Source organism: Heloderma suspectum, chromosome 10 (assembly GCF_057233095.1).
Source record: "Heloderma suspectum isolate Gila_16-S chromosome 10, 16-S_ref, whole genome shotgun sequence".
Taxonomy (NCBI): domain Eukaryota; kingdom Metazoa; phylum Chordata; class Lepidosauria; order Squamata; family Helodermatidae; genus Heloderma; species Heloderma suspectum.
The window spans coordinates 24,841,086-24,855,998 of NC_139467.1; the positions used below are offsets into that span (position 1 = coordinate 24,841,086).

At 43.2% G+C, this 14,913-nt stretch overlaps 1 protein-coding gene across 5 annotated transcripts; it reads right to left on the minus strand.

Moving 5' to 3' along the window:
* Positions 1–2,947: 2,947 nt before the first annotated feature.
* On the minus strand, positions 2,948–14,766 carry ZCCHC17 (zinc finger CCHC-type containing 17). 5 transcript variants are annotated; one of them, XM_084815572.1, is made up of 8 exons: positions 14,719–14,766; positions 13,933–14,073; positions 10,672–10,729; positions 10,332–10,432; positions 8,213–8,304; positions 6,779–6,879; positions 5,692–5,825; positions 2,948–4,436 (listed from the first exon to the last, which is right to left on the minus strand). In XM_084815572.1, exons 2-8 carry the CDS (start codon positions 13,972–13,974, stop codon positions 4,257–4,259), a joined length of 708 nt encoding a protein of 235 aa, XP_084671698.1. In that variant the 5' UTR covers positions 13,975–14,073; positions 14,719–14,766; the 3' UTR covers positions 2,948–4,256. The 5 variants fall into 5 exon arrangements, with proteins under 5 accessions (XP_084671698.1, XP_084671697.1, XP_084671699.1 ...); XM_084815571.1 differs by having other exon boundaries at positions 14,698–14,752; XM_084815573.1 differs by having other exon boundaries at positions 14,667–14,752.
* Between the last annotated feature and the right edge of the window lie 147 nt (positions 14,767–14,913).

Below are 14,913 nucleotides of genomic sequence, written 5' to 3' on the forward strand. Positions count from 1 at the left end.
CTGCCCACAAGCAAATCTTTCTTTGTGTTAGGATAGCTGATCCAGTTATGAAAACCTGGACTGCTTTTTCTACTGAAATTAGCTGGTGTCCAACAGCACAGCAACATAAGCAAGGCTCAGAAATCAGAAGGAACGAAACCCCAATGTATATAATTATCAAGACCTGGAGTCGTTAATTGTTTAGAAGATAACAGCCAGAACATTAACTGATTAAAAATCTATGTCAATACAGCTGACTAGAGAGTAACGTCAGCCAACATAATGCAGGCCGTGCAAAACCTCTACCCAATCTCTGCAAATGCATCAACACCAATTATATGTACAGCTTTGAAACACACCAGCTGTAGGCTTGTATTGGAGAATATTAGGCTGTGGTCAAATGATTTGTGCTTCTGCCCCAAGTATTATTCATCTGGAGACCCCAGTAAAGAAAACCCTGGTGTGTTGGATACTTGGACACACCTACAAAACAATTATATATCCCCACATCCATGGAATTTTAACTCTGAATATCAGAAGTCAAAAGAGCACACAGCTAGTAGCAGACAGCAAGTTCAAATGTGTTACATGTGACAAGACAAAGCAGCCTGCTAAGACAATACAGCAGTGTCTGCTTTGCAGCTGACTCCTTTTTGTTCCTACAAAGCAAAGCTCATTCATTGCATGGAGGAGGGCCAAGCTTTTAATCTTGGTGCTGCGTCTATTCTGCAATTCTACACAAGCACAGAAAAAGCATTGAATGTTTTATTAATCACTGCATTAACCTTCCGGAGAATCCCACTCTTCATTTATTTTGTTTTTGGGTTTTTTTAAAAAGGATTTAAGCAGAATTCCCATGCTGTTTTAGTGATGGGATGGTAGGAATGGGTTAACTCATGTGCTCCTATGTCAAAGGTAGGGCTTAAAATCATCCGAAATCAGGAGCAGCCCTGTCCTAACAGATTGAGTCGGCACTTCAGTTTCTTGGAAACTGTGAAACTCTTAAGAAACCTCAACAGCACTTGGAGACAATCTCATGGTCAGAGAGCAGGGGTGCGTGGAGGGGTGGGAGAGGAGAGACAGAGGCGACAATAAGGGAGACAGCCCCCAAAGAACCTTAATTAGTAGCAACTACTTATTAACTCGGATTGGTTGTTGGGAGCATACTTGGCCAATACATAAAGAACTTCGTTGGCATTTGGTCCACTTTTGAGCACTTGCTACTTTTATTGTGACCCAGGTACTTCCTGAAAGATCACTTGCTCCTATCACAGCCTGCCCATGCACTGAGGTGATTTTTGGAGGTGGCCTTCTGGGAGACCCCACCACGAGGTGGGGCAAGTGGCAGCCAAAGGAAGTAGGGCTCCTCAGTGGTGGCACCCCACATGTGGAATTCCCTTTCCAGAGTGGCTTGCCTGGTGCCAAAATTTTATCTTTAAGCAGCAGGACTGGTATGCTTATTCCCCCAGGCTTTTTAAATTGTAATTGTTTTTTTGCTGCTGCAGTGGTTGGTTTTTATGCTTCTAGATCTGTATTTTGACTATTTTTAAAAAAATATAAACTGGCCTAGAAAAAAGGCCAAAGGGTTTAAATTCATGAGAAGAAATCAAGCAGCTGCCCACAAGCCATGTCAACGAATAACCACAGTGGATCCTGCAAGAATCAGTGAGCAGAGTGGGTTTCCCCAGTAACAAACGATTGGGTGTGGGACTGCCTGCTTTTCTATCACTTGAAACCAAATGGAAATTTACAGTATGTCAGTTTTAATTCTCCATCCAACTAGGAAAAGCAGCCAGGAAGAAATGCCCAAAAAAGCATCCCATCATTCCTGAGACTATCACAAGATCTCTGGCTTTACATGCCTAGCACCATTTGCTTAGCGCACTTGTTGGAGCAGCATCCTACTGATGCTTTGGCCAAGACTTCCTAGTCAGTCTGTAGCAATTCCTAACTGCGAAAGGCCTGAATGATTCCCATCGATGACTTTTCAATGGAACGCTCCTGCAGAAAGCAGAAGTGCTTTCTGCACTGAAGGAACCACCCCATGCCCAGATCTGGGTCAGTTTTCTTGATCTTGTGTAACCTGCCTCAACACATTCCCAGCATCTCTCTCACCAAGGTAGAATTGGAGGCCTACTTCCACAACAAATTTCCTGAAGAACTGTTGCTGGCGGTGGTCCACCACACTTACATCTCTTGTCACGCAAACCTGGAGTGTATTCTATAGATGCCGAAGTTTGCGCTTTCCTTCTGGAGCATTGGCACTTGAATCAAAAGAAGCGTAAATGTGCTCTGCTCCCTGTGACATCAGGGACTCTTTTTTTAGATGGATTTTCCCCCCACGAAGAGTGAGGAAGCCAGATTTAGTTTAGACCTGATGTTCGTAATCATGGGTTTTGCCTTTCCGCAATGGATGTGAGAGGATGTTTATGAAGATTGACTTAACATGCAATTGAACAGCTGCTGAGCTTGTGTCCTCCCTCTCTGCCCTTGGACAATAAAAAGACTTGTAATATGGGAGGGGTGGAGGGAGGATATGCTATCCCAGCAGTAAACTATGTGCTGGGGGGATATAAGAAGTCCCAATATCAAAGCCAGGCAAGGACATTCTGTTGCCTGAGGTGAGCAGCAAATCGCACCCCTAACAGTAAAAAGACAACAAATAACTAACAACTTGGCTGCCCTTTCACGAAACGCAGAATCTGGTGCCTGAGGTAGCCGCCTCACTCCGCCTACAGGTAGGCCAAGCTCTGCCTGGTAGTACTGTAGTGTACTCTATGTAAGCTGCCTTGGGGATCCCCTTCTGGATCAAAAGGCAGGCTAGAAATAAAACAAACAGCATTTGAGCAATGTTTAGTGTATCCCAGAAGGACTGCTAAATACAATTTCCAGGGGCCAACAAGTAGGGAACTCTTATCCTGCATGCCTTCTTGCCCATCCCAGTCAGAAGCAGACAAGACTCTAAAATAACAAGCAAAAATAATTCACTTTTAGTGCAGAATTTAAATTTTTGTTGTTGTTTGGGCACAGTACTCAGCCCTGCTTAAAAATTGTAGGCTCCCAGGGTTAGGCTGCTTGCCACTCATCCCTAGGGTTGTTTTCCAATCTGTGCTGCAGGTGCTAACAACATGGCACATTATAAGATTATGCCCAGATCTCCTTGTGTCAATGTCAGAGGGAGAAAATATGGTATTGCAATTGTTTTCAAGAAAGCTTAGAAGAGCATTTGATCACAGTACAGGCATGAATACGTCCTTGGGCAAACTATAGCTCTTGGCCACTCAAAACAATGGTAGAATCTGTTGCGTTGCTGAGAGCCAGTATTAGTCCAAAGGCACAATCTGAACACACAGGATACAGCAACCTTACTGAAACTAAGCAGGCCTGGGGCAGTGCCTTGAAGGAAGACCACCTGAGAATCATATGTATGCTGCCTCGCATGATGGCAGAAACACAGGATATAACTGTAATAAATAAACAAACCAATCATGTAGAGATGAGTTTAATACAGAAGTGAAGCAAATCTGTAAATAACTATGCCCTAAAGAATATTTTGTATCCAATTGGAAGAGGAAAAGACAGTTAGAAAGCCTCCTTTGAATTAACCACCTGTCCTCATGACCAAAATAAATGGATTAAATCATGGGGGAAACCCTTTATTTCCTAACTTAAGTTAACCACCTGGCTCACTTTCCATTTTTGAATCCAAGAGTACCACTGGTGGACGAATTTTCCCTTCTTCAACACTACAGACAAATGGGACAATGAGATGTGGTAGGATGATTTGTTCTGCACCAATCAGCCCATATCAGATGTGTCCACTGCTCCTTCTGCTAGTGTGCAGAGAATAACTGTCAGATGCTGAATCAATGCATGGCTGTCATCCTGTCTAAGGAAACTGCACTGATTGTGGATGGCATGCACACTTCTGGCAGATAGCTCAGGATTGTTCCAAAGGGACTGGCTGCAGTCTTGGCACCTTGCCCAGAAGAAACGGAACGAGAGAATGAGAAGAGTTTCACACGCATGAGTGCAACATCTGGGCCAAGAAACACCAAACTGCAGCTGGCTCCTTCTTTCCTTCTTTGTGGGAGAAAAGCGGGGGGGGGGGGGCTTGTAAAAATTCACAGGGCACGACGCTGCAAAGAAGGAAAAACCTTTTGACTTAGTGCAAGTCATGCTAACTCAGCTGTTCTTTTCTCCAACTGATTACAGGAGGCCAGAGGGGTGGGAGGAATATGCTGCATTAGCAGGGCCTGCTGTCTACCATCTCCTTCTCATTCCTTGTGCTTCTTCTTATGGTGCTTCTTCTTCTTCCTCTTCTGGGATGTACTGGCTTTTTCAGTCTGTTTTGCCTTCTTCCTGGCTGGTTGAACACCACCGTCTGAATCACCACTGTCAGAACCCCCCAATTCAGAAGAGATTTTGCTCTTGTGTTTCTTGTGTTTCTTTTTTTCCTGTTAAAAGAGAGCCAACAGAGGTTTTCCTGTCAGAGAGTCTCAGAAAATACTTCTCTGATACTTACTTATGGATTAAGCTGCATTTTGCAACAACAATGCTCCCCCCCCCCCCCGAAACAGAGACAACTGCTTGCAATATAACATAGTTCATGGTGCAATATAGCCTATTGCCTTGGTGTCATAAAATCTAGCTATTAACTTGCACAGCAGTGTTTAATTTTGCTCTACATTTTGTCCTCTAGACAAGGTAAGGCTCTAATATGTAAATAGGTTCTTCAGCTAGCTAAACAGAAATCTGTTACAGTGCTTCCTCTTTCTCCCAAGATGCTAAAGCAGTATCAACTGACAATATGCCGGGTGTTGTGCATCCCAAAGACCAAAAAATGGGGAGTTTTTTATTTGATTATATATTGCCAACATTTTTATCCTACCTTGCTATAGAATATCCAAGACAGCTTAGAATCAGGATAAAAATATTTACCAAACAAGATTTATTCTTTAAAGGCAAAATCCTATGCATGTTTAGACAGAAAAAATGTCCTACAACTCCCAGCGTATAACTGTCCCTCCAACTACTCCCCCTAGCTTCAAATTGTCTGGATTACAAAGCTATGCGCTGGCTAGGGAAGTCTGCCACCTGGTGACTGAAGATGGTACTGCATGCTTCAAACGCATGGACACATTTAAATAAATTAAAACTAATTATTGTGTTCCAACAACAAAATAACCCTGAGGTGCAAACCCATCAGATCCTCTTAGTATGCATGCCAAGTTTCAGGTATCTAGACTTCACGGTCTTGGAGCTGTGGTGCTGACAGACACATCCTCTTTTATTATAGATTAACCACAATTTAGCATGTTATCCAAATGTTAAACCTGAGGTCACTGACATGATGCCTCCAGAGGCCTGCCATGAAAGCCCACCATACTATCTACACCCCTCCATTCCTGATTGCTTATTATATATTAAAGCAACTAAAATAAGCTCCCCAGCCTGTGTGGCGAATCTGCTTGGTTTCTGTTCCTTGCTGACCCTTTGCTATACACAGCCACTTCCATTCTGATTGGACAGCAGGTGTTTTCAGTTAGTTGCAGGGTAGGAGAAGGACTCGTGGTGGCTGAACTTTGCCTTGTGTTGGGGACTGAAGGAGGAAAGGTAGGGTGAACGCAGAAAACAAAGAGGTTGGGACTGAGGGCTCAGGTCTGTCAAGTCACACTTGCCATGTCACTTTTTAACAAGCCCATGTTTTACCTTTTTTCTCTTCTTTACAGAATCCCCCGATTGACATGCTTTCTTTTCATCTTCTGGAGGGATTTCTTCTTCCTCTGGTATAAGGGTGTACTTGGTCCCTCCTGGCTGCATGAAGCAATCTTTTGCAAAATGACCTTCAACACAGTATTTATAAAACAAAGTTAAGGCAATATTCTGGGTTGGTAAGGCCACCCTGCCCAACCCCATTACAATAATACATTTGTCCAGGATGAATATTTCACTTAAACATTTTAAAGTAACATAACACAGTGGTCTTCAACCTTTCTACCACCTGTAAACCCAGCTTGCATCATGGGAGCCAGATGCCAGAAGCAATCTTCAGCTCCTGCTACTTGACAAGTCCTCCTCCTCCTCAGACTCTGATGTTGCAGAAAAAGCTTGTGTGCAGCACTGGCCACACTGGGGCAGCACGCAAACTTGCTGCTTCCTGTAAGTCTGGCACCATGATCTAGCTAAGGTCTGAGCCCCAGCATTTTCCACAGCATCACAGTGGATGCTAGAGTACGACATTCTCACTAACATGTTAGAAGTAACTGCAAGGGCTTGTGTGCCACTTCCAACACGGCCAGTGCCACAGATGAGCCAAGAGTTGTGTCCTAATGCACTGGATTATGGTTGTAATCTTCAGCAAATCAGTTCTTGTTTAATATACTGCAAGATCTGGATCATCACAATATATCTGAGACAATGACTGATGTGTGAATTATCACATTAGATTTAGACAGAGATTGTAAAATGCTGGTTTCCACATCCACTGAAAATGGGATTTATGATCCAGGACCTCAATATGTTTATGGCCTAAATATGTTGATTTTAAAAAACCCTGGAAGTTGCCATCAAGTGGGACGACTAGGCTTTTGATTATGAACTCAACTGCTTCGTAACGCAAAATGTTTTGTCAAGTCAGAAAGAAGTAGCCCAATTCCAACTTCTGCTTTAAAGAGACCAAATATTTCTAACCTTCACAGCTGCACAGTTAAGCTTGAAAATGTGACGGTAAAGATTTCCAACATAAACACAGTAACACAATATAATTTTTAAAAACAGGAATTTGATCTCCACATACCTGGGCAACCACACTTTTTGCAAACTGTGTTCAGGACAGCTTCTAGAGTGATCTTCTGGCTGGTGTAGTCTTTGAATGAGCGCTTCTTCCGTGCATCTTGACTGTGGGCGGACACAAGAATTTTCAATCACAGACACCACCATTTGTATCAGTAGGGGAAAACCCTGGATCCACTCAAGCCAATGGCAAATTCGAAGGCCACAATCCTATCAGGATGCCCGTCAGCCTCCAAACTCAGAGGGTGACGGGCATCCTATGCAGAGTGGGAGGAGTGCAGAGGTGATCTTTGCCTCCGTGCTCCTCTCACTCTGCATTTTCCTAGACAGGTTTTTTCATCCATCTAGCCGGGGCTCGGAAGAGTGGGCAGGAAGGAGGCTGTGGAGGCTGGAGGAATCTTTGTAAGGCAGCCTCCCCAGTCCCCACCTGCAGAACTGCCTCCTTTCCAAGGTCGCCTTTGTGACCGGTGCGGCTCTCTCTGTGCCAGCTGCGAAGGGGAGGGGAGCTCGGACTCCTGGGTCCAAGGTCAGAATTTGGATCCAGGAATCCAAACTACCCTATGGCCCCCCAGACGCTGTCTACAGGCCATAGGATTTCTCTCTAAGTGACTCTTAGTAAGTCAGGTATTAAAGGTGGCTCCTATAGCCATAGTTGTGATTTGTAATGTTGCACTGAATATCCTGCAAACATTCTCTATGACTTCAACTGATTTCTTGTTGATTTGGAGGAAAGAGGAGAAAATTCATACTATCACCAACTTCTCAGGATAGGCTTATGCTCTGCTAGAGTTTCTCTATCACTTTCACTGTCAGAAAATGGATATTGGGCCACACTGCTTTGTGTACCAAACCATCCTACACATAAACAGCAAACTCATTCCCTCAGTGCGGATCCTGTGGTTTGCAGAAAAATCAGAAAAATCTTGAGGGGAAAAAAATTCAAAGGGTGCAGGGAATTCCCCAAACAACTCAATGAGGACCGAGCATGCTGTATGGGTATAGAATGCTGACTGTTTACAGTCTCACTGTAATACAGTTTGCTGTGCTGGGATTAACAATGGTTTTTCTGAAAACAGTTCACTAGTTCATTTACCACTCAGCAGGTTAAAGGTGAGTTTAGTTTGTTCCAGACTTGGAAACACCCTGGAAATTCTATGAAGTCTCATCACAAATATAGTAATATACCTTCTACCAGGAGAGAAAACGAGGCATAACACAGGTATTTATCTCAATATATTCTCAGTCTTTTCAACACAACCTAAGAGGGACAAAAAGCTCAGATGTTTTTCCTTATGAGAGCAGCGTTAGGAAAACCCAAGTGCCTCTTACTACTATCCACACTGTTCTTTTGGAACAGAGGAAAAAAGAGAAAGAATAAAAGGCATGCAGAAACTGTTTTCTTGTTATTATTTTTGAGAGTGCAACGAATTCCACTTACTCGAGAGCAACATTGTTGGGGTCCAAGTCCTTTCCAGTTCCTTGGTTAACAACTTTCATGGAAAGAGACAGTTTCAACTTGTCATCTTTCTTCTGAAAAACAAGATTCTAGGTTTTGGTGCAATTCTCAGGTCTCAACCAACAGCAGGGTTCTGATAAGCAAGATAAAGTACCGCAGGAAAGAAAGGAGAGGATACCCCAGCTGGCAGCACCTCTCTCATTTTATCTTTCACCATTAATACAATATTAGTATAAATACAACACCAGCCATCTATGATAAGACTCTGGATATCTAGCATTCTTACAGAACTTGGCTAGCTAAGGTTCTGGGCCAATGTTTGTTCAGATGTCTCAGGTTGGATATTCTGTGCAGCATCTAAGGACCCTTGGCTATAATAATGGTGGTACAGAGTTGCAGTAACCCTACAGAAGAGATCCAGTGCCCATTTCATCCAGCATGGAACGCACTTGTTGGCAGCAGAAGTCCAGGACAGAATTGCAACTGCCTGATACACTGCCAACACCCTGGCTGAGTTATCCACGCTGGTCCCAAAAGTTGTGTTGGGGCCTTTCAGACCTTATTTTGTGGAATGTGACCATATAAACCATGGAGAGACCCAGTCTTAGCCTTTGTGACAGCCACAGGGCTTTTCCGAATAAATTGACGATCCCACACTACATTTCTACCATTTAAAAAGAAGAACTCCTACTTCCCTCTTGTGATCATGGACCCCCTAAGTTAGGTATGCCTTGCAGAGATATCAAAACCAAGCCATTACAGAACTCTATTGGTCATTCACACTAATTTTGCTGATTGTCACATTTACTTGCAGCATAGAAGTTTTTAATTACCACAGAAACTCCCAGGAACATCATCTTCTCCTGTTTTGTCACTATAGGTCTCCTTCCTAAGTATTCCTTTGTACTTCTGCAAACCCTGGGCTTTCCACGGGCCTAATGATACCATCCTCCTATACCAGTGGCAAAGAAGTCTTTCTTGACTGCTGCCCTCACATCTGCAAAGCATATGGGCTGGCAGAGTAGATCCAAACAGCTTACTGTCAGGGTAAGACAGAGTGAATATTTTTGAAGAAATTGCAGCTCAAATCTAGAAGGCAGCAATATAACAAGAAAAAATATATTTGCAAAGAGGAAGCCTAGCTGCATTTACAGCTTCCCCAGAGGAATCATCACCACAAACCATATATATATATATATATAATTATAATTTTTAAGATGGTGGAAAGCAATGTGGATTTGGGGGGTGGGGGGAAAGAACCTTGTTAGGCAGTGAAATGGCACCATCTGGTGATTCCTTTCTTGTTTTTTTATTATTTATTTGTTTATATAACATTGTATACACATTTTCAATAAAATATTTCTAAGATGAGGACCAGCAAAATTAATGAGACAGAAATTATAAAGTCACCAAAACAGCAGTGGTTGTAAATAAAATAGTTTAATAACAATTCTGAATAGCTGCAGCTCTAACTGGCATATTCAACAGTCAAAAGATAATCCAAATAAAAGGTTTTTCAAGGCCCTCTTAAACAGCTGTTCACAAACCATTGGCTATGCTAGCTGGGGATAATGGGGGTTGCAGTCCAACATTTGGAGGGTGCCAGTTTGGGGAAGGTTGTACTAGTTGTACATGAAGTTACTCCCTGCAAAGTTCACCAAGGTGGTCACTAAGTCATAAACACATTTTCCTAATAATTTGCCCTTTTTGTGGATGTACCAAATGCCACAAAAGACTAGAAGGAGGCGGTCAAGGTTAACTCCTCACTGAGTAAACAGTTTATTATATCCAACCAAAAATTGCATTTTGGAACCTTCCATTTGAAAAGTCTTTTAATAATATGTTTACTCTAAGCAGTACCATTCAAAGATCTGGAACATAGTTCAATCATATGTACATTTAAAATCCCCCATGGATTAGTAGGGCTCACAAGAGGATTTAGCCTGCATGCTTTGCATGATAGTTTTATTGGAATCTATGGGACTTACTTCCAAGTAAACAAGTGTAGGACTATGGTGTAATTCTGTCTCAATAAACACATTCTTACAATTTGTTGTGACTGTGAAATCCTTATTTCTCAGACTCTCAGCAACAATTTTACCTCTTTTCCTATAAGTTTCACCCATACTTTTTCTCCAGCATCTACCATCTCTGAAGGTTTGTCCACCCGGCAGTTCGACATGTGACTTTTGTGTACAAGGCCTAAGAAGAAATATGAGAGGAAATAATTTGCTAAGTAGTCTTCTCTGACGGATGAGATCAGCAAAAAAGAAATTTCTGACGTCTCCTAAAATGAGATAACACTGAGTACCAATGCTTTATGAAGAGATTTACCAATTTTGATTGCTAACCATTTTAAAAAGCCTTTTCCAATCATTTACCATATTAGTAAAGCAATGCAAACCAAACCACCATATAACTCATTTGATAAAGAACCAAACCTTGTTTCCTCGTTCCTGGAATTTTTATAAATGCTCCATATTCTGTCACAGAAGCAACCTACAAAGAAAAAAATACTATTATTGATACAAAAAACTGACATTCATTGCAGTACTTCCCCATAGTAATATAGGAAGCTCCCATCTAGTCCAGTATTGTCTGCTCTCACTATTAATGCTGCAATCCTATACACACTTACCTGGGAATAAATTCTATTGGACTCAATAAATAGAATAAATTCTATTCATCTCTGTTAGATACCCAGAATCCAACGAACAATAGCTGCTGCAGTATTTGAAAGTTGAATATTTCTCTAGGAAGCATAGGGAGCACTCCTACGACCCCTAGACAGCATCTGAGGGGCCATAGGATAGTTTGGATTCCCCCCTCTGAGGTTGGAGACAGCATCCAACCTCAGAAGTGGAAATTGGAGATCCAACACCCCTCCCCATCCCCTCACAGCCCATGCGGAAATAACCATGACAGCTGGCTTCTGAGGTCAGGAACATAACTTTGGGGGCGGGGGAAGTGTTTCGTGGGGAGGGGAGGGGAGGACACCAGAGAGGCCAGGATATGAGCTATCCTGAGCCTCTGCCACTCTGCCCTTCCCTCCCTGCCTTCGCAAAAAAGCTCATTTAGTGAAAAATGCAGGGCAGGAAGATGTAGAGGCAAACATCGCCTCCACCACTCCTCCTGCCCTGCATAGGATGATTGCAAGCCTCCAAGTTTGGGGACTTACAATCAACAAGCTTGCAATCAATAGGACAATGCCCTAAAGGTACAGTACTTATTTCAGATATAATAAATTCAAGCCTATGGAATTTGTTGTTGTTGTTCAGTCGTTCAGTCGTGTCCGACTCTTCGTGACCCCATGGACCATAGCACGCCAGGCCTTCCTGTCCTCCGCTCTCTCCCGGAGTGTGCTCAAGTTCATATTCATTGCATCGGTGATGCTATCTAGCCATCTCATCCTCTGCCGTCCCCTTCTCTTTTTGCCTTCAATCTTTCCCAGCATCAGGGTCTTTTCCAGGGAGTTTTCTCTTCACATAAGGTGGCCAAAATATTTGAGCTTCAGTTTCAGTATCTGTCCTTCCAATGAGCAGTCAGGGTTGATTTCCTTTAGGATTGACTGATTTGACCTCCTTGCAGTCCAGGGGACTCATAAGAGTCTTCTCCAGCACCACAGTTCGAAAGCATCAATTCTTTGGCGCTCAGCTTTCCTTATAGTTCAGCTCTCACAGCCATTCGTTGCTGCTGGGAAAACCATAGCTTTGATTATACAAATCTTTGTTGGCAAAGTGATGTCTCTGCTTCTCACTATGCTGTCTAGGTTTGCCATAGCTTTCCTGCCAAGGAGCAAGCGTCTTTTAATTTCATGGCTACAGTCACCAAGAAAATAAAATCTGTAGCCCAAGAAAATAAAATCTGTCACTGCTTCAATTTCTTCCCCTTCTATATGCCAAGAGGTGATGGGGCCAGATGCCATGATCTTCGTTTTTTTAATGTTGAGTTTCAAACCAGCTTTTGCACTCTCCTCTTTCACCCTCAACAAGAGGCTTTTTAGATCCTCTTCACTTTCTGCCATTAGGGTGGTATCATCTGCGTATCTGAGGTTGTTGATAATTCCTCCGGCAATCTTAATTCCAACCTGTGATTCATCCAACCCGGCGTTTCTCATGATGTACTCTGCGTTTAAGTTAAATAAGCAGGGTGACAATATACAGCCTTGTCATACACCTTTCCCAATTTTGTACCAATCGGTTGTTCCATGTCCGGTTCTTACTGTTGCTTCTTGACCCTCATACAGGTTTCTAAGGAGACAGGTAAGGTGGTCTGGTACTCCCATCACTTTAAGAATTTGCCACAGTTTGTTGTGATCCACACAATCAAAGGCTTTAGTGTAGTCAATGAAGCAGAAAGAGACGTTTTTCTGGAATTCTCTTGCTTTCTCCATGATCCAGCGAATGTTGGCGATTTGATCTCTAGTTCCTCTGCCTCTTCGAAACCCAGCTTGTACTTCCAGTAGTTCTTGGTTCACATGCTACTGAAGCCTAGTTTGTAGGATTTTGAGCATAACCTTGCTGGCATTTGAAATGAGCGCAATTGTACGGTAGTTTGAACATTCTTTGGCATTGCCCTTCTTTGGAATTGGACTGTAAACTGACCTTTTCCAGTCTTGTGGCCACTGTTGAGTGTTCCAAATGTGTTGGCATATTGAGTGCAGCGCTTTAACAGCATCATCTTTTAGGATTTTAAATAGCTCAGCTGGAATACTGTCATCTCCACTAGCTTTGTTGTTAGTAATGCTTCCTAAGGCCCACTTGACTTCACTCTCGAGGATGTCCGGCTCAAGTTCAGTGACCGCACTATCATGGCTATCAGGGACACTCAGATCTTTCCCGTATAGTTCTTCTGTGTATTCTTTCCACCTCTTCTTAATCTCACCTGCTTCTGTTAGGTCCCTGCCTTCTTTGTCCTTTATCATGCCCGTCTTTGCACAAAACGTTCCCTTGAGATCTCCCATTTTCTTGACAAGATCTCTAGTCTTTCCCATTCTATTGTTTTCCTCGATTTCTTTGCATTGTTCATTTAAGAAGGCCTTCTTGTCTCTCCTTGCTATTCTCTGGAAATCTGCATTCATTTGGATATATCTTCCCCCTTCTCCCTTGCTTTTCTCTTCCCTTCTTTCCTCAGCTACTTGTAAAGCCTCATCAGACAGCCACTTTGCTTTCTTGCATTTCTTTTTCTTTGGGATGGATTTAGTCGCTGCCTCCTGAACAATGTTACAGACCTCCGTCCATAGTTCCTCAGGCACTCTGTCTATCAGGTCTAATCCCTTAAATCTATTTGTCACCTCCACTGTATATTCATAAGGGATATGATTTAGGTCATACCTGAATGGTTTAGTGTTTTTCCCTACGTTCTTCAATTTAAGCCGAAATTTTGCAAGAAGCAGCTCATGATCTGAGCCACAGTCAGCTCCAGGTCTTGTTTTTACTGACTGTATAGAGCTTCTCCATCTTTGGCTGCAAAGTACATAATGGAATTACTTAGGAATAAATAGATGGCAGGCTCACGGTTCTCTTACAGTGCAATCCTATGCATATTTACTCAGAAGTAAGTCCCACTATGTTCGGTCGGGCTTACTCGCTAAAATGTGTGTTTAGGATTGCAGCCTTATTAGTGACATTTTGCCAATTGTCAAATTAAAAAGCAAAACACTTTCTCTCCTATCACTGAAAATTAACAGTTTCAGCACATACCTCTCCTTGGAAAACATCATAGAGTTCTGGAAGTACTTCCATTGCCCTAAGCTGTGCAGTTTACGAGAAGTTCACACATGTCTCCTGGCCAGCTTTTCTTCGGTACAGTTTGCGTTATCCCTCGGCAACAATTTTTTTCCACTGAAATACAATCAAACAACACTAACTGAAACACATTAGGACTAATATCCAAATACAGGCAGCACCCAGAAGGATGTTTTTAGCTTCTTTTTTTCGAGTCATTATCATCACGCTAATATCTTAAATGCTTAATAATTCTCCCAAACCCCAAGTGCAGGTTTGTAGAAACCCTATTTGTTTTACACATTGAAATCCTCAGTTATTGCACTCAGTTATTGTGCAGAGGATGCAGTATGAACTGCTTATTTCGGAGTAGACACGTATAGGAGCAATGCCCGGGCTCCAATCTTACATTTTTCCTCTGAGTAAGGTCCATTGAACTCAGTGGGCCTTGCCTCAGAGTACACACACACGGGATTGGGGCCTTAGCCTCCCTTTTCCATCCCCGCTAGCCTCCCCCCACGCACCCACCCACCGACCGTTTTCCTACTGCCATAACTTAAGGCAGGGGTGCGCAACTTGTGGCCCTCCAGACTTCTGGCCTACAACTCCCATCAGCCCTAGGCAGCACAGCCAACGGTGAGGAATCATGGGAGCTGTAGGCCAAAAAATCCGAAGGGTCACAAGTGCCCCCTCCACTCTATATCACTAACAATTATTTCTTTGTAGAAAAAAGATCCTCACAGCAACCACCGCCTTATTTACCCGCCACGCTCCGCGACACCGCACCGCCACTCTCCTTTCCTTTCCGCCAATCGGCACGCAGCATCAACGCAGGGTCGAACGCCAGCCTTCACCAATCAGATTGCTCCGTACTGGAAGAGCGCGACGCCGTCGCCGCTATCTTGCCGCAGTTCGTCGGGCGGGCGTCCGCCAATCGGCGTTGCGAGGGGGCGGGCT